The 20369-nt window shown below is 33.1% G+C and overlaps 2 protein-coding genes across 4 annotated transcripts in view; one reads left to right on the top strand and one right to left on the bottom strand.

Moving 5' to 3' along the window:
* Nucleotides 1-20369, bottom strand: part of LOC108976158 — a gene marked incomplete at its 3' end in the record, with an annotated part of 45481 nt that overhangs the window by 7996 nt on the left and 17116 nt on the right.
* LOC108976159 (transforming growth factor beta-1-induced transcript 1 protein) overlaps nucleotides 1-20369 on the top strand; it is a 35407-nt gene that overhangs the window by 5916 nt on the left and 9122 nt on the right. For both annotated transcript variants that reach the window (XM_018945094.1, XM_018945095.1), the window contains exon 3: nucleotides 15510-15728. In XM_018945094.1, coding sequence (XP_018800639.1) covers nucleotides 15510-15728 — 219 coding nt within the window. The remainder of the gene's footprint in view (nucleotides 1-15509; nucleotides 15729-20369) is intronic.

Below are 20369 nucleotides of genomic sequence, written 5' to 3'. Positions count from 1 at the left end.
ATTATTACTATTATCTTATTTAAATTATCTAAAATCTGCAAGATCGTGCAATAAAAGCAAACTATTAAAGCGTTTAAAACTAATATTTTTCAATTAAATAGGGACAAAGTTTTCAGAGCTGCATAAGACGCAGATTTATGAGAAAGTCAGAAGAGAAAATATTTGAAGAATTGCTTCTGAAAGAAATTTCTAATAAAAGCCGTGTACACTTATATAATAATTCAATATTTTAGTTGAAAAACGAATTAAGCTAGATTAAGATTTTTTATTTTTGGCTCTTTTACTTTACTTCTACTTTTACTTGCTTTTTCTTTACTTGTAAAATTTGTGCGAAAAATATTAAAAGCATAACATTTTTTTCATTACAATTATAATATTGAATTCAGCTAGTTATAATAGTAATGTTTCAAAATCCCCTATATGCTTCTTATGGTGGTCAGAGCGTATGAGTGACATACATATGTGGAGATCGATGTTGGTTTTTTTAAATTACTCATACGCCAAAGCGTCCAATGAAAATTTATATAAATACATATGCATAAGTTGTTATTAGCACTTGCAAGTGAGTAAAAAGGAGCAATAATTAAAATAAATATTAATTTACGGAAATTAATTCACTTTAATAATCGGCGAATAATTTGAAACATTTTCGATAGACTTGATATTATAGTCGATATTCAGTTGGACCTTCGAAAAACTATGTCTAGCGGTGAGGAGGATGACACTATATTGCACTTACACTGAGTTAAAAAATGCATACAAATACACTTATGTATATCATCGACTGATCGGTGAATATTCTCTAATATATGAATATACATATGTACAATATACAAAACAACGAATTTTTGGAAACTCACATGTGGACATAATCCTTTAGGAGGTTACATGGGTTTCCTATGGTAAAAAAAACCGCATTTTTTCAAAAAAATTTTTCTCATAATATATAAAAAATGAAAATTGTTAGAATTTTTTATTGCTACAAATACACTATTAACGAAGAAATTCTGAAATTTTTGGAAAATAAATTTTAAACTCGGGCAGTGCGACGCCATTTTCGGAATCCCCAAAAAAAAAAAGAATTACGCCTTACAGGAACGTCTTAAGTGAAAAGCTTAACTTAGAACTTGGACGAAGGAAAAAGAATGGAAATTTTTAGCAGAGATTTTTACAAACCAAAAAAAAAAAAATTGAAATTCAGGGAAAATTTCAGAGAAATATTTTTGTTTTTTCAAATAATTGTAATCGAAAAAAATCATTCGTCCAAATCTTTAAGAATTGTATCTCAAACACCTGTGTAAAATTTCCTGAAGATCGGTTTCCAGAAAAAAGCGTTTAAAGACGGCGCACTTAGCCTAGGTAGCCGCGAGTACATAAGTTCTCAAGGCTGTATCTTCGAAACTAGTATCGGGATCAACTTGAAATTTAGAACAATGTCCTAGGGGTTTTGTAGAATTTAATAAGATAATAATAATATAATACAAAAAATCGATTTTTTGAAACCCGTAAATCCATGTAAATACCTTAAATGTAATATCTTATAACAAAGAAGGGCTTATATGTTAAGAGCTCTCCCTTAACTTAAGCTTCAGTATACCATACCACTATAGTATTTTTCAAGCACAAGTGGTTGTAGTAGAGGTGGCGGTAGAAAAAGTGCTTTAGAGGGACATTAGTCTGGTCCAGGGTGGAACCTAAGAGGTCTATTGAATTATTTGCTCTTAGCATGGTTCAACTCATTGCAATATTATTGAACAGAAGACAGTACTATTCATGATTCGGTAGAGGATTTTGAAAGAAGTGAAAAATACAAAATGAAACGTTTTGGAAGAAAATGCACTGTAGTAATACTTTGACATGCCAGCTAACAACCAATTCAGGCATTCTAAATACTTCCAAGAAATTCGCCTTAAATTTTCTCATTAATATCATTGACCTGCACATCCAATTAAATCCATTGCCAATAAAATCTTCGCTCGGAAACCTCCAACAAATATAAAATCGTCAATAAAAGTATTAATACAGAATATCAACAATTTCAAACAGATTCGAGTTATCCGCAATACTTGAATAAATTCTAGTATATATTATGGATAAATATTTTCTAGCAATATACAAGGGGCGTTCCGAAGTAACAGGACAGGACAAAAACAGAATAAATGGTTTTTCGGCAAAATCAATTTATTTTATTGAAAAAGGTGTCCTTCTGCTTCAATACATCGGTTCGCACAGTCCAAAAGCATGTCGAACGAGTGCTTTGGCTCTTTGGCCGGTGTGAACGCCAGTATGCCGGTGCAAGCTTTTTGAATGACCTGTACGTCTGCATAATGCTTTCCTTTCAAAGCAAATGCATTGTTCCGAAAAGAAAGAAATCGCATGGTGCCATATCAGGTGAATACGGGAAATGGTTAATTTTTAAATGTGATTTTTTCGGCTCATTTTTGATGAATTCGCGCACAGTTTCGATGAATTTCCGGTGATCACGGATTTTGATTGGTCCACATATTGATCGTCATTTATGGGGCAGAGGCCCTAGATTCCTGTTTACTTTGGAACACTCATTGTATACTTAATGTTGAGAATGGTTCTCATAAGTCTGCTTATTTAGTTTGTAGATGTTCATTAATTGCAACTAGAGTGCTTCTAAAACTGCTGATAAAAAAATGTATTTGCCTATAGAACAACCTTGAATAAAAGCAGCAGTAATTTATTAGCTAAACTCACAAATTAGTTTCAAATAATAAAATACTCAGCCGTAAATTGTTTAACAAACATTGAGTGCTCTTTCTGAAATCGCTTCATTATAAACTCTATATTGCAATAAACAACTCTACTTCAACTTTCATCAAGACGCGTTAAGTTTTCTTCTATCATACCTGTATTTCACTTGAACTGTCAACACCATGGCAACAGAATGCATAAGCGCCATATTGCACAACGGTTCATTGTTGACGCAAAGTGTTAACTAAATTAACACTTCGCTGCCAATGGGCGAAAAAAAAGCGAAAGAAATTAAACACGAAACAAACAATAATGAAACTAGAAAGCAAACAAAAATACAAAATAGAAAACAAACCAAAATGAAATCTAGAAAGCAAACAAAAATATAAAATTTAATAGAAAAAATTTGAAAGTAAAATATTGAAAAAAAAAATCAAGTTTGACGGGATTTCTAAGATCGTCAAATATTTGCGAAAAGTGATGGCGCAGTTTGGTAGCAAAAGTTACGTAAATGCGAAATATTTGAGGCAATCGTGCTAAATTATTTTTGTTTAAACTTTACCACTCCATTTATTTTGTTGAAATGACGACCGAATAGTTTCGCAATGATTCGAGTACCAAAATATTTACTCAGCCTTAGCAATCTTTTCATATTTACGAGTAAAGTACAAAAATATTTACATACCATATGTATGTATGTAAAATACAAGTGCCTAAAGGCAAGAACAACTATTGATCGAAAAAGTTTTCACTATATAGTATAAATATGCGGTACAAGTTCAGTTAATTATAAATAACAAAACAAAACACATTTTAGTCACCAATCAAGTTGGTTTACCCCTTAATTGCATGGGTTTAATTGTTTCACAAAATCTATTTTTTTAATTGTTTTACTAAATTCTACAATTCTAGAATATTGTCCTCAATTTTCAAGTTGACCCGGGTAATAGTTTCGGAGATACAGCCTTGAGAACTTGTGCGTAAGGAGTTATTCTGCCAGCGCATTTTTTTCCAGGGGTCAATAGTTTAAAATATTTTTTCTTTAGTCTCAGAACTTCCTTGCTTATAGTGTGTGTTTGCAAAAATAAAATAACTAATTTTTTAAATAAGAATAATTTCTTGAAAAAATGTTTTTTATCCGAGGAAGCCTATCTAACACCTTAGTATAATATGATTTTTCTCTATACTGTTCTCTATGTTCTAGGTAAACTAATAACAAGGTTTTTTACTGTAAAAGCCTCGACATGTGTAAATCTTAAGACGATCAAACACTGACATGATTCAATTATATGAAGGCTGTGGCTATTTATATTATTTGGCAACCCAAGTGTTGCTATCTGGCAACTCACAATTTTAACATAAAGTTTACAGTAACTTAAAATATTCTTCTCGGTCCAAAAATGAAATTAAATAGCGAAAGTTTTCGAGTGATTACATTTTACAACTTTTGACGCGGATTAACTCTCAGCAACAGTGCATCGTTGAACTTAATTCAGTTTTTGGCGTTGAAGTTACATCAGGAATAATTGTTTAACGGCGGTGAATGCAATCGAAGTCGTAGATTATTCCAAGACGAATTTCGTGAAGGTCGAACAAGATAAGTTGTTGTTATGTTTCGCCTTATCACTTCAGTTCGCGTACAAACGGATGTTTTTTGGCTACTCAGAGGAAACTTAGCCTAAGACAGGGTGTTGTAAGCTGCTTGAGCCATAAGTAAAAGAATCTTTTCTGGCTGCTCGAAGACGATGAAGCAGATCATGAAGAAGTTCGAATTAAAAGCAATTACACGTCTAAACAACAAAGTCGATCGATTGCTAGTGGGACCAATATACATTCAATATGCGATGGAAATTTTACACACATTTGTTCACGTAGGATCCCATCTAATTTGTCAATGTTAACAAACAATGAGAGAAATGTTAACAAAGCACGATAGCTTCGAAACATCTTTATGACAACGTGACAGATGATGAAAAATGGATTTATACGAATGTGCCCGAAAGTAAATTTTAAGATGAGTCGAATCAAACAAAAGCTGTTCGCGCACGGAGCACTTCCAAGCAAATGATTGCCTGCTTTTTTGGAAAGACTGGACATGTTGCAATCAATAAACTAGAAAAACACAACCATGCCATTTTATTTTTAAGAATGCGAAAAAGCCAACCACGAAAAAAGGATCACTCTTACCCATGACAATGCGAGCTCTCACAAATCGATCGAAATAATTGCACTGTTGAACACTTAAAACATGGATTTGATGAGTCATGCGCAGTATAGTCTTGTCTTTGCTCCGAATGACTTCTTTTTATTCCCGTAGAAAAAGAAAACCTAAGTGGTCAACGTTTTTCCATACCTAAAGAGGCGGTTGAACGCATTTTTTCGGAGATACTTCCAGCAGAGTGGCAAACTGTTCAACAACAGGCTAAAGTGCTTTGATTTTAATGGAGAATATAATGAAAAACAATAAAGTGATCTTCGTTGATTAATATTTGTTTTTGTTCTCTAGTCCCGACATACCTTATAAAAGCGAATCGCCGTATATAAGGTTTCTGTCGAAAGAGGGAAAAATTAAGTTGGGAGCATGCGAAAATTTAGTTTTTAATTATAGTAGATTGGCATGTATTGGCGAGTCTCAATGATTTTGTTGTTCTCATATCATATTATTATATTTTGTCCTTATTACGTATAGTTCCTAGTTTCAAAGATAAAATCTTAAGTAGTGACAAAGCAAACAAAAGATCACAGTGTATATTTAATATGACTGCTTTCATACTTAATAAAGAAGATAATCTGTAAGAAAACCTTCTGTTCTAACAGGGAGAATATTTAAGTACTATTTTATAAAATAATTAATATGCTAGAAATGCCGTTGTTTCGTTGTGATGATTATTTTTCTACTCTACATGTATATATATGTACGTTTCTATAATTATATTTGTCCTTTTAATAACACCGGGTATAAATATAAATGTGCATGAATAACAACATTTGTATGTAAATATACTTTATCTACAAATAAAAAATCCGTAGATTAAAAACTTTTTGCTGGGGAACTCCAAAGCAAATTTGATATATAAGTGGTATACATGAATACATATGTAAGTAGGTGCAAAATCGCAAAATAATTACTTCTATATTTTTTTTTTGCCAATTTTGACGGAGACGATAAGTGATTTGCAAAATATTGTGCCGATTGTGAGAATTTCGGAGAATCAAATAAATACCAAACGGCAGCGTTAGAAAATTCGTATATATATACCTGTATGCATATACTTATGTATAAAATCTATTTGTAAATTGTTATATATTTTCATATATAAAATTTAATTTTACATGATTTGCTCAATATTTTGACTTTCACCTTGCGATAAATCAGCAAAAAATTATTAGCACTATGGAAAATTAAATCGAAAAAGACATTGTAAATTAATAATCAAAACATAAACAAAACAGGAAAAAATGTTAACTTTGCGTTTAACGAAGCCATAATACGCCTAACAGGTGTATATATTATATCATAAAAGGGTATACTCCTTACTCTTGATTTTGATCAATTGTATGGCAGCTATACGAGTATGATACAGTGAACCGATCTGTATAATTTTTTCGGAGATTAAGAAAATAATCCATGCCAAATTTCGTGATGATGCCTTGGCAAGTAAAAAAGTTCTCCATACAAAGACTAAATTTTGAACGATCGATTTGTATGGCAGCTAGACCAAGAAAAGGACATAAGCAAAATTTCAAAATAATCTCGGAAACTTAAGGGGCTAAATTGCGAATATACAGACGGATGGAACTGGATGGACCTGGTTATGGCTAAATCAGCTCAACCCATCATGCAGATCCCTAATATATAATTTCATAGGGTCTCTAACGTAACCATTTGGGCATTACAAACTTCGTGGCAAACTTAATTATCCTGTTCAGGGTATACATAATAACTAAAGTAAACATTGCAAAACGTGTGCCACACACGAAAAACAACCGCTTTTGTTGTTGTTTTGGCGAAATTTGATTATTTTTCGCGCACTTCTTAACCGGTGTTTGTTGGTTGTTGTTTATTTGCACAGTTATTTGTTTGTTGTTTGCAATTTAATGTTTTACGCATTATCTTTTGTTACTATTTCTCTTAAGTTTGCTTTTACGCTTCGATTTCTTTTATTTCATAGGCACATATGTGTGAGTGTGTGCGTATCTAATTCTTTTGCTAACTCTGGCGATGATCTAACTGCAATAAAAACTTAGCGTTGATTGTGGCATTTAGCAGAATAGCTTCGATTGCGTAGTTTGGTGTCTGGGAGGAGGGTGGGCTATGTAGACATTCTATAACTTTTATGATTATCCGTAATTTAAGCAGACTATAAACCTATATATCATATGAAAGTATATACATAAGTATGTGTATTAATTTTTGTACGAGTATGATAATATATTAATAAACGTGTGCATTAAATTATTCAGTTGCTAGCAGTGAACTAATTGCAAAAGTATACACGAGTTTATGATATACTATATACAATATAATAAAGGTTTATCATAATAAGTGAAATGAGTTATGAGTCTTGAGAGATTGCATCATGTCGTCGAGTATTTAAAAATTATTTGTCGGTATTTGTGCTTTGGGAACTAAGTCCATTTCAGAATAGGGTATTTTGATTTTTTTCGATTACTATTTATTATTGATTTTATTGGAGGCCTCTTTTGAAGCTATATATAATAAGGATTACTTGCGTTGTAATATTGAGCAAACAAAGTATGTATAATTATATTTTAATTATTAAATATTACAATGAAAGTAATTCTAATTACCATTACCTTCATAAAGTGGTCGTAATCGAGAAAAACATAATTGTTAATTTTTAAATATTATATATACACTCAAATTACTGTACTTCAATTGTAATTAATTACAGTAATTGTAATGTAATTAATTACATTTACTAACATTTTAATCATAATTTTTTATATCTGTAATTGCTGCAAATATAATTAAAATATTTCAAATTAAGTAATCTAATTTCTAAAATTACTTTACTTCGTTTTAATTAAAAATTTTAAAAATACATTTACTGTAATTGTAATCATAGTTATAATTGTAATAATTTAAAGTATGACTATAATTATTTAAAAAAATTTTTTATTAAATAACTTCTTTATTACTTTACTTCGAAGTAATTTAAATTTTAAAAATTACAACTAAAGTAATTGTAATCATACTTTTAATGATTACAATTATATTAATTATTTTTTAATTAAATAATTTCTAAACACGCGAAATAAAGCATAATAATCTTAAATCTGAATATCTTATTATGTTTATAAAACATGATTATCGTATTTACTAGTAATCAAAATGTAATCGTAATCGCAAAATTAAAGTTCTAATGCCTTAATACTAACCTAATGTACTTATTTACAATAAACATAAACTCCTAAACATAAATCATCGTACAGGAAATCATAAAGGACTACCTTAAATAAAATTATAAATTATCTTTTCTTTCCTTCTTTTGCGAAATAAATTTTTGTAAACATTTATTAAATTAAAGTTGCGATAGCGTTTTTGCGTCTTTAGGATGAAAAATAAAAACAATCATTTCTAAGCTCAATAAAAAATATTCATAGGCACACCCTAATGCATAAATAAATTAATTTGTCAACGTTTGATGTATCAAATGACATTAACGTGTCTTCTATAGATATGTAAATCTGAACCGAATAGTAAAGATGTCAGTGTCAATATTAATGTTATGCATATAAATGCCGCTTTATATACATATTATATGTATATATGTGTATATCAATATGATAGCCTTAATTTTTCATTAAATAAAATTTGATATTTTGCCATTCATTAGCTTATGCAACCCAAGCCTTCCCAACATTGTAGTTTGACGAGGCTTAACTGATTTTCGAGTTAGATTTGAGACGAATTGGTAAACTTAGAACACTATGCAACAAATTTAGAATAATTATTCGTATAATAAGCAGTCAATATGGAGGTTGTTGTCAAATTTTAGTTACAGTGAGTGAGTCAATTTTGATTATGCGTGGTTAAAATGCGAGAGCTCAATTGGAAAAAATTACGCAAAGTGAAATTATTGTTTATTGCTTTCAGAAATCTATACAAAAATTTTTGAGAAATATTTTTTCCTCAATATGGTTCTCTTAGAGCCTATTTAGTCTCAAAACACTCTAAATAGTTTGATTGATTTGCGCTTCAAAAAATGTGTTGCCCAGTGTAATATATTCAATTTTTAGACAGATTTATACAAATGTATGTATCAAATACATCTTAAGCAATCATTACAAGATAATACGTCTCTTCCTCATTTTCAAAACAACTTATTACTATTTTAATATTTTTTTTCTGTTTGTATATAAAAACGGCTGTATGAATTCATAGAAAATTAACTCGTTTTCCAGGCTGTGCAAAACTAATTAATTCTAGCGCAGAAATGAATAACGAAGTTCTGTGACTCAAATTTCGCAGAATTATAGTTCCTGGAAGTGTGAGCTCTGATAAACATTTTTATACTTGTAGGTACATATCGTTACCAAAATGCAAAACAACGTATCATCAAAAAATCGAAATTGAGTTTTTTATTGCTTACATTGCATTGCATAATTAAATTATTGCTTAAAATTTTCAGCTGCCGCTTTCGGACCAATGTAACTAATGCATAATCAATTTGTAACTAATATATAATCATTTTATAACCGAAACTCACTTTTTAATATGAGTGGTTTCAATTATATCGTTGTTCCTTCGCCTGTAAACTTATGAAAAGTGATGTTACGTTATTTTGTATTTTAGGTAACGATATAAACACTTACTAAAGGTTTCAATAAATATTTTATTGTTCAATAGCGGTTTCCACTTCCCGTTGACAGCTCGATTGCTTTGCTTTCATATTTTGGCAACATAAATTGAATAAAATATACTCACTTTTATAAGTGTTGCTATCTATCTATAAATGTGTGACACATTTTTTGCTTGAATTTCATTGCAACAACAAGACTACATTGTCTAACTTTTATCGCAAATACTATATGTATGTGTTTTATATAAATAATGTGTTTACCGTTGTGTCCATCATATGTTTGCTTAGTTATTAATTGAAATTATATCTTTTTTGCATTACTGCTGTTTGCTGATAACTCATCGCTAATTGAAAGCAATATGACGTCATCATTTCTGTATTATTTATTATTAACTTAAAATTGTTTGCCTTTTGTTCGTTTACAGAAACCCCCTTTCGTCACTGGTATACTTTCGTACTTTTCTTATCTTTGTATGGAGTGGTTAATTAGTTCATATTTTTCATTCATTTCATTTTTTTCATTGAGTAGTTGCTTTGAGCGACATCTGATGTTACTACTTAAAAGAACTATGAAATGACATTTTCTGGCTTCTGATTGTTATTTAAAAACAATCTCAGATTTTAAACTTTCCTGTTTTACTTTGCTCAAAGAAAATATCTTCATAACCGAAACTAGAATTTTTATCCTGTTGACATAATTAAAAAATATATATATATACATACATATATAATAAAAAATATTTAGGTCGTGACTATAACGACTTCCACACCTGGATAACAAGTCAAAGAAAAAGGTGGGAAAAGGATTCTGTTCTCAAAAAGTTTGCGTAAGTCAAATGCATCTAAATCTTTATTTGGTCAAGAAGTGTCAAACCAGTGCACCTTCTATAAACCAACTAGGATTGCAAACAGTTACATGAAATAATTCTTGCAGTTTTATTGCAAATATTCTAGCTATTTTTCCTTTACCTATCGGAATAGTCCATTGGCCAAACTTGGCTTTTGTCGAAAATATTTGCTTTATCAAAATCGTTGAAGTCGTTCTTGAGCTATCTCTCCGGAAACTCTGAAAATCACTAAATTTTTCGTAAAACAGCGTCGCGTCTGTGAAACAATACTTTCCGACTACCAGAATGTCATGAAACATATTATTACTGGCGACGAGTATTGGACCTATGCTTTACAACCCGGAACACGTGACCGATCGAATGAATATCGAGATAAAGTTGAGCCGAAACCGAAAAAATCACGTAATAGCAGGTCAAAAATCAAGGTTATGTTGACAGTTTTGTGGATTATCGAGGTGTGGTGCACACCGAATTTCTTTCAAACTGTCAAAAAGGAATATTTGTTGAGTGTTATGCATCGTTTCGCGAACACAAAAAGAGGTCGGAATTATGGGCCGGCAACTCTTGCCTTTATGCACCACGATAATATATCGTCTCATACTGCATTGTCTCTTCGTAAGTTCGTGAGTAATATCGTGCCGTAACCACCGTTTTCGTCTGATTTAACTCCGTGTGACTTTTGGCTTTTCAGCAAAATCACACAACCGCTCCCGGGGAACCGTTTAGAGTCAATTGAAGCCATTAGACGTGAATCGCTACGCGCATGGAAGGCTATTCCGGAATGGACTTTAACAACTATTTCGAGCATTGGGAAAAATGTTGGCAGAAGGTATTGGGACCAAGGGAGATTACTTTGAGGGGAACGACAGATATTTCGAAGAATATATAAAAAATTTTAAAATTATGAACAAAGCCTTACTATTTTTTGCTCATAGTAGTACATCGACGGATAGATAAACGTAAAAATATGGTTAAATCGACTCAGCTCGTCATGCTGATCCTTTGTTTCAAGTATCTCCGACGCTTCTTCTGAGTGTTACAAACTCTGTTGCAAATAGAAACGAACAGTAGGTAAGGCAAAAATCGAAATAGCACGTCAAGAATAGTGAAAGGCTGGTTTGCCATAGCATGTATTGATTTGAACATCATCAGGATATATTCATTTCTTCTATCTTCGGATTTCGGATGTACATAAATCTGATGTCGTTGCTGTCGTTTATCTTCAGTGTTACCAATCACATTGTGTCACACCATATAGTGTTGGAAAGGTGAGATTTTAAGCTTCAATTAACGAAAACAATAAAGTTCGGGGAAGTTTGAAAAAGCTACAGCTGTTCTAAAAGGAGTGAAAATAATAAAGAAAATCGCTATATTTTGGAGTTTTTGTATAAAAAGGGAAGAATGCCATGTAAGCCAACAATGAAGTTTGTGAAGCTTCCGGAGTACAGCATCGTCAGTTCGTGTAGTACAACAATGGTTTTCTCGCTTTTGTTCTAGAAATTTCGAAATTTCGATTTACACTGATGGAATAATGTCTCTAGAGAAAAAATGCCAAAAGGTGGTCGATTACATATTTGTTTATTTACTTGTTATTATAAAGAAATAAGTTGAAGTTTGAAGTACGAAAAAACCTTTTCGACTACCTAATATTTAGCGGAAGAAATTTTGCTGTCAGTTTTAGACTTCTTGCACTAATATATTTAATTTAAAGAAACTTATGAAAAAAAACTAGCTCTCAAAATTTTGGTATCTGCAGACAACTACAAGACGACGCCTGGAGGCTCAGAAAGCTAAGTCGAATCTAATCAATGTCATTGAAACAATTACAATAAGTAGTTACAGCAGGTATGAGTGACTATACGATTTTTTCTAATTTATTGGATACTTTCTTATATAAAAGCTTTGACTTCGAAGCAGTTTCAGTTGAGGAAAGCTTTAATCAAAATCATTTATTCACCATTATTCGCTTTTTCTGCGTTCTTCGTGAAAATTGTGTTACTATTGTTAGATTATTGACAAGCTGACGTAATACTTTCTGAGATATGATCACTTTTGTTATTATAATACAATAATGAGTGATCTCTTCTTTCTATGGTTTAATTAAGTTCCTTACTACAGCTACTGCAGTGTAAAATATTAAAATATATGTATATACTTAGTTAAGTCTATGTGTATGTGGATATCATTTACATATAAGTACCAAGTTGGGTGATTATTATTAATTGAAGAACAAAACAACAGGTACAACTCGGTGACAGGCCTCCAAGTAGGGTAGTATAAAATATTGATAAAACAATAATTTATTTCTTCCTCACGCCATATGAACGTGCTTAAGTGAATATATGTAACATACATACATACAAATTTACTATGTGAGTTAAAAGTACATTATCGTTTATAAACTTCCCTTGAAGAAAACCAAAAGCGTAATACCCAGGGGATCTATTTTTCTCTTGATGAAGATAATCCTATTTATCGTCACCTAAAATGAAAACAACGCATAACTAAAAGATTTGTTACTGAGTTTTTTTATTGCTTACGATTCACTGCACCATATATATGTAGCAGTAAAATTTGAGCTTCCGGTGTCACATATAACCAGTACATAACCAATATATAACCATTATATAACCAATACGTAACCACTTTATAACTCAAACTTTGTTTCAAAATGAAAGGTTTCTTTACTTATGTATGTAGAGTGATGTTGCGTTAGTTTGTATTTTAGGTGACGATACACATATATTGTACTATGTACATACATATGTACGCAGGCTCTTATATAATTATATGTAAAATCATGTGTGGCCAAAATAACAACGCACTGATGTCACACTCAAAGTGTTACCAACAGTTGTAATAAATTTAATGGCATTTGTTTATAGCCGAAATTCAGACTGAAATTCAAATTTGTATTAGAAATAAAATGATAATTACTTTACACATAAGTATGGTCTACAACGTGCCACACATAATAACTGTAATGGCCGTCCATAATAATGGTCTATCTGTTGAAGTGCTCCGTAAATGGTCGACTAATTGACGCATTGACATAATTCGTGCAAAACTTCAATTTTGACTGTTCGTCGGGCGAATACAGACATGAGCAATGCTAACGTAGGGAAGGTTTAAGTTCGGACGGAGCGGGAAATTAAATGCGCATATATTTTATATATATATGAAAAATCAGATATTATAAAACAATTTCCTTCGGAAGGCAATATTTATTTGAAGCTCATTTAAGAATCTAGTACGGCAAAATTGATATTAATTTACATCGAGTCATGGGCGAGATATATGATACGGCTGACCTCAAGGGTAAGGCTGAGCTCAGGTTACAACCGGGATCACAGTTGGCGGATAGTCGACGGCCTATGCTAAATAGGTTAGCTATGAATAGTAATACGCAGGACCCGACCAAGATCTGTAGGAGCGGAGGGCTTGGCTCAAAATACCTCATGCGCCTGATGAACCTCCGGAGAAGAGGCGAACAGATACCTCCTTTAAATAAGCGTGCATAAACCCCACTCGGGGTTGTACCGGAAAAGAATCTACCCAGGGGAGGGAGGCAACTAAGCGACGCGGGATCACACTTGGACAAGGGCCCACGAGAATCGAAGCCAGTGAGATTATGGTCTACAGGAAACCCGGAATGGATAAGAATGACGAGAAGAGTTGAAATCCGGGTAACTATCTGTCTTTCCGTTCGTCCTTTCGTCCGTGAAAGCTTGAGTAAAAATTGAGTTATTACGGGTTCGTAGATGGGCGTAATCGTACCATAAGCTTGTAAGAGCATCACTCTGTCACCTCAGTAGCTAAGAGTAACATCTCAGCGAAATGATTGACAAGCTAATATTCTTCTCATCTCCATCTCATCAAAACCCTGGCAGGTCTACAAGTACGGTCAATGTACGTTAGCATATTTTTGGCCGTACAACTTCGATGTCGATGATTAAATTAGATTAGGTTGGATGATTGAAGAGCTACCGGTGTCAGGTTCTGAATAGAAAATAAGAAAAGTCAGACAATTAGGGAGAGGCCACCCTTACTGAGGGCAAAGAGATCACTAGATCGCCTGCGATCGAACATGGGTTAAAAGGCTTTTGCGGGAGCCAAACTTCCGCGAAGCCGAGCTATCTAGTAGTAGTAGAACACAAGATTTTCAGCTATCTTAATGGATCGATCTTATAGAACTCGAAAGTGTGAAATCTTTTTGTTACTTGGGCAATATCAGCAACGGAGTCTCAAAGCAAGACGTATACCAATAGTATGTACAATAGAAGGCCAAGCAAGCTTTCGGCTCACTTAAAGTGATCTAGAGCTTTTGATAATTTGCTCACCGCGAAGCCATGGAACCCAAAATTCATGTTTATCGGGTCATTCTTTGAAATGTATGTTCTTTTCACAGAATTGCACCAAAAATCCATAAACTTTGGTGCAACATGCTGCATGGGTATAAAAACAGAAAATACTTGTAGTTGTTGTACATATGCATTGTTGTACTAGTAATATAAACAAACGTAAACAAATCGATTAAAGTAAAAAGAATTTTTGCAATATAACTTTTATAAATAGCTGTGATGGAATGCTGTTTCGCACCACACAAGTATATACCATATGTATATATACAAGTATGTATGAGTGTATATGGATGTAAATATGTACATATCAGCAGAATAATTAATATACATAATTCAATAAATTCATATCGAAAGCCGTGTCATACAATCGCTTGACGTGCTTCTTATACTTAATTCGCTTGGTTGGACATAGATGGGCCGCTAGTCTATTTATATGGTACTCTCCATTACCGTTGTGCGCGTAAGGCAATTAAAAAATGCTTATAAACAAAAAGCAAAATCAAGCAATAAATATTATAAAAGCCTTATTTTTTCATAGACACACAGACGCAATTATATTTCAGTCAAAAAGCATCATTCTTTGCATTCCACACTTTTTCTATCTTTTAAATTATAATTTTTATTCAACATCAGATATTTTATATTTTAATACCAAATATATACCAAATTCATTACCAAACATATCATATACTCAATATATAATCCAATGAGAGACAAAATAAATAATATTTTTTATATTCTCTTCTTTGCAGTCGGAATCAGTTTGTCACAAATGCAACGAAATCATCACGAAACGCATCATAACCGCGCTCGGCAAAACCTGGCATCCGGAGCATTTTGCCTGCAAGGACTGCAACACACCCATCGAGGAGGCCACATTTAATATACAAGATGGTGAGCCAGTGTGCTCCAAATGTTTTCTGAAAAACTACTCAGGCACCTGTCATGGCTGTAAGCAACCCATTTTGGAGGTGAGTACAACTATGCTGATTTATGCTTAAACGTTTTTGATTTAGAGATTAAGAATGAAAATAAATGTAGAAATTACTGCCCCAGTACATTTTTAAAGAAACCTCTTTGTGATTAAAAAGGAAACCGATTACTTACTAGAGAATTTTGTTTTTATAGTTAAGATTGAAAACTGTCTGTATTTTGTACCGTATTTTCATGGAATATAGGTGAAGCTGAAAATACTATTTATTTCAAGATAATTTAGAAGAGGTTAGGTCGTGATGTTGATCCTAGCGCCAGTTGCGAACATATTGGTACATTTTAATATCATAAAACCATTAAAAAGGTATTCACAGACGTAGGCCATAAATAACTTAGACTTAGTCGGAAGTACTCATATAGCTGACTTAGACCATAAAACTAACTCGTCGGATCGATGACTTAAGAGATTATGAGATAGATCACTAAACGAGCAGAAAACGGAAATATGAATGATCCAGACATAAACTGACCGATTGGCTTACTTGAGCGATCATGTCTGGTAGATTATAGCCACGTTTCGTGAACGAAAAATTGAAAAGCTTCCGAATAAATTAGCCGATATTGAATACTAGATAATCATACTATTATTTTCGTATTATGTTTTATATCAAATCGCTAATTTTAGTGTACTGTACCAAACCGTAGATATTTGGAATTCAGTATAATTACTTTTGGTAGACGGTCCTAGTGGTAAACCAGCTTCTCAACTAAGAATTAATCAAAGCGAATTTAAAATGGTTTGTGGATATCGCAATCTGTCTGTGGAATGTCTGGAATGTGATTCCCTATTTGCAAGACCATCAGTTATCTTGAGATCCAATATAATACTCATAGAATTAAAATACGTTCAATACTGGAGTCGATTCGGCGCCGTTCGCAGCAACTCGGACTGGCGTATGGAACGACTTGGCACTTTTTACGTTGAGATCTTAAATTGAAAGCTCACAAAATACAGCTTGTGCATGAACCGAAGCCGTTCGACCTTCCCCACCGACATCGTTTTGTTATAAGGGCTCTTGAAAAGTTCCAAGAAGATCCGATGCTTACTAGCCAAATTTTTTTCAGCGATGAAACCCATTTCTGACTCAATGGGTATCGTGATCTCGGTAACTTTTGGTTTCAACAAGACTTCTCACAAATCGCTTTTACTGCGGAAATACTTTACTGAGCAGATAATTTCCCGTTTTGTGCCTTTTGATTGGCCAAAGATCGTGTGTTATCACACCTTTTAGACTGTTTGCTGTGGTGATATGTAAAGTCTAAAGTCTACTCGTGTTATTCGCCCGTTACCAGTGGCAATGCTCGAACGAGTTATTAAAAATAGGACTCAACAGATGGACCATCTAAGGCGTAGCCGGGCCAACATTTCAAAAAGATAATTTTCAGAAAATAAGTACCAAATAATGTTCTTTCGAATGATAGTGAACATTTCCCATTAAATTTGAAGCTTCTGTGTTTTTTTTTTTTGTAAAGAGGTAGGGAATCTCGAAATGGATCAGCCTATATAATACTTATGATAGAGAAAAGGATAAAAGAATATTTTACATGAATGGTGTCAGCAAAGTTACCCTTAGTAACTAACGATTTAGACATATTTTTAAGAATGTTTTCAAAGTATCTAAATTCTTCTCCTCTCAACAATGAAGCTTTTTTGTCAAGGCATAAATGAGAGCCACAGCTCATTTTCAATTAATATCAAGTAGAGGTTGCAGATATAAAGGCAATTACAGACCTCATTTTTGTCTGTTAGTTAACTATATATTCGTAGATTCCCTCCTCAACTCATTATCTTATGACCGGTTGATTCTTCTATTTAGAATAGACTCTGGCTCCACACATATTTGCTACATTTAATTTCACTTGAAGTCTAAATCTGCTTTCCACTCATTAACCTTTTGACCTTAATTACCTCGACAAAGAAGTTGAACTCATAAACATGCTTTGTATTCTCTACGTTGAACTAAATGAAGCTAAGCTCAAGTAAAAATACTAAGTATGCAAATCGACATGAAATAAGTGCTCGTTGTTGTTTGGCTGTGTGTGTGTATGCTTCTGAGATTAAGCGCTTTACGCAATTAAATTTATTGAGATTGGCGATCTTTTGTTCTGCAGAAATTTGACTCATCGCTTAAAATACAGAATATTCAAAGAATATTATTATTATTTTTTTTTAATTTTGCAAAACGTGTAGACCAATTTTGAATGGAAAGTTTTGTAATTTTTTTGGCTAATTAGCGAATCGGCTTACTTGTTATTATTTCGGGCAAAGTTGTTATTTTTTATCGCTCAACATATTGTATCATTAATCTTAAAGCAATAAAGTTTATAAGTAAATATGAGCCTCTGGTCCATATTTGTTGGGTGCTGTCAAAGAAAATACAATTGAAAATTCGCTTTGAAGCTTTTTCACCGTCCTTAAGAGGGAGATGGTGGTGGGCGTTAATGAATACTCCACAATGTCTTTAAACTGTCGCAGATGCGCGCAAAATGAGTTATTTGGTAACTCAGCCGCAAATGATTCATTAAAATCTTTATTTAATGAAGGTGGACGTGAAAAAAAAAACAAAAAAATGTATTTATTTTTTATGATTTCATTCCACTTTTTTTTTTTTAATTTATTTTTTGTTTTTTTTTTTTTCGATTACGAAATTAAAGTCATGTTTTTTTTGAGTAGAAAACATCATGCTTTCTTCAAACAAAAAAGGCAAACAAGCAACAATTTCAAGTAACACAAAAAGTCTCCAACCCACACGGCTAGCAATGTGTGTACATATGTGCGCCTACACCTTTTTCTTGTAAAACACTCGAGAAGAAAGTTAAAAAGTTATGAGAGATGACTTGGAGCGTCAAAAAGCCAATTTTACTGACAACATGGTACTCAACGGAACTAAATAAATATGTTGCGCATGCGCACAAGTGCCACTATACGCGTAAAGCTATAAAATCACACGTACACATACATACTTTGTATGCATACATACATGTATGTACATATATAGCAATCAGACTAACAAAACACCCAAACAAATAGTTTTTAATAAAAAACATATGGAAAATAAATCAAATATTTTACACGCCGATTTCGGTTTAAATAGGTGAAATACAGTGGTGGCCATAAAACTAAGCACACATACCAATGTTCAGTTTAGTAGTATTGTAGTACCGAAGTTTAATAGTAGTCCGGGTTCGTTACTGTAAGTTCCTATTTTCGATGACACCCAATGATCTCCTGCAATTCTGCTGAAGTAGTAATGCGAATACTATTTCGGAATAAGCAAAGCGCATAAAACCGAGTTCTACTATACCAACGAAAGTCGTATCTGTTTTTAATGGAAAGGACAACTCTTTTAAGTCCGGCTTTGCAAGCAGATCTATCCATTTGTCAAATAAGGGCAAGATCCAATGTATCTTCGAGTTAACTGAGCAGGTTTCGGTATGATCGGTTTTTTTTTTTTTTGTCGGAAAGGGGCGATGTTGGCCGTTCATACGACAGTCCAGTCTACGTAACCGGAACGGACCCGGACATTTTATCCGTTCAAGGACAAGGACCACAACAATGGGCAGGGTTAATATACTATTCAGAACCCTCTGTCAACTTAAGTGCCAGACTTTCTGAATACTGTAACCTTTTTCAAGATTGCCATAGGTTTACAGCTAAGAAAAGCAGTTTCCTTCAGAGATGTAACTATCAACTCTGATGGCAGTGATACTGGCCTCGAGCTCACCAATACTGTATTCGACGCAGAAGAGTCCGGGTGAGGCAGAGGAAGAGGAAGACTTTCACCCTGTTGGAAAGAAACCTGGCTATACTTGAATCTCCAATTGGCGCCAAACAACGCAAAGAAAGAACGATTGGCGTGCTATCGTAAACTCGGCTATAATCGCGTAAGCGGTGTCAATGTCAATAATGTAGAAGAAACTCGTTATCTCCGTTCTTCTTGAGCGATCAGTTACTGTGCTTCGCAGGAGCTCAACCTGCACTGGAATCCATCGGTTCTTGTGCCATCGCAATATCCTTTCGGCCAAAGGTCGATCGTAAGAGATCCAGTTAGCTCTTTGCTCTCATTAAGAAGAGCTTCTCCCTAGCTTTGGTGGATTTTAAATGGTCATTACATGCTGTAAGGTTGAGTGTCTTACCGGAAACTGCAGAAGTTGTAGGGAAGAGAACAAGGTGGAAACATCTCATCTCTTCCTTATTGACTGTTTTGCATGATCAAGGCTTGGGAACTAATACTTTCAGGTATCCCAATGAGCTGGTAGGAATTTAGATTTAACGCCGAACTAAATTTGTGTTGGCTCAAGGCTTTTTGTCGACTTTTAGGATCGAATACCAGGAGTTCTCTATTTTGGATACACAGCCATATATTTAAATACTGCAATATATTTACATCAGCTTTGATTAACCTATATTTTATATCGGTAGAGTTTTGTAGTGAGTTCAAATCTGTTAAACAATTATTTTCTCGTGAAAGGTATATCTAAGAGTAGAAGTTTTTTATGACCCAAAACAAAACTTTTGAAATGTCTCCAACTACATGGCCACCACTGTTCAAACAGCAAAAAAAAAAAAAATTAAAATAAAAAAACTGGAGATAGAAAGATAAGTGTGTGCAAGATGC

This window comes from Bactrocera latifrons, unplaced genomic scaffold (assembly GCF_001853355.1).
Source record: "Bactrocera latifrons isolate USDA-ARS-PBARC rearing strain unplaced genomic scaffold, ASM185335v1 scaffold_73, whole genome shotgun sequence".
NCBI lineage: Eukaryota > Metazoa > Arthropoda > Insecta > Diptera > Tephritidae > Bactrocera > Bactrocera latifrons.
The sequence above is the reverse complement of the archived record's forward strand: the minus strand, read 5'-3'. Positions and strand labels throughout refer to the sequence as shown.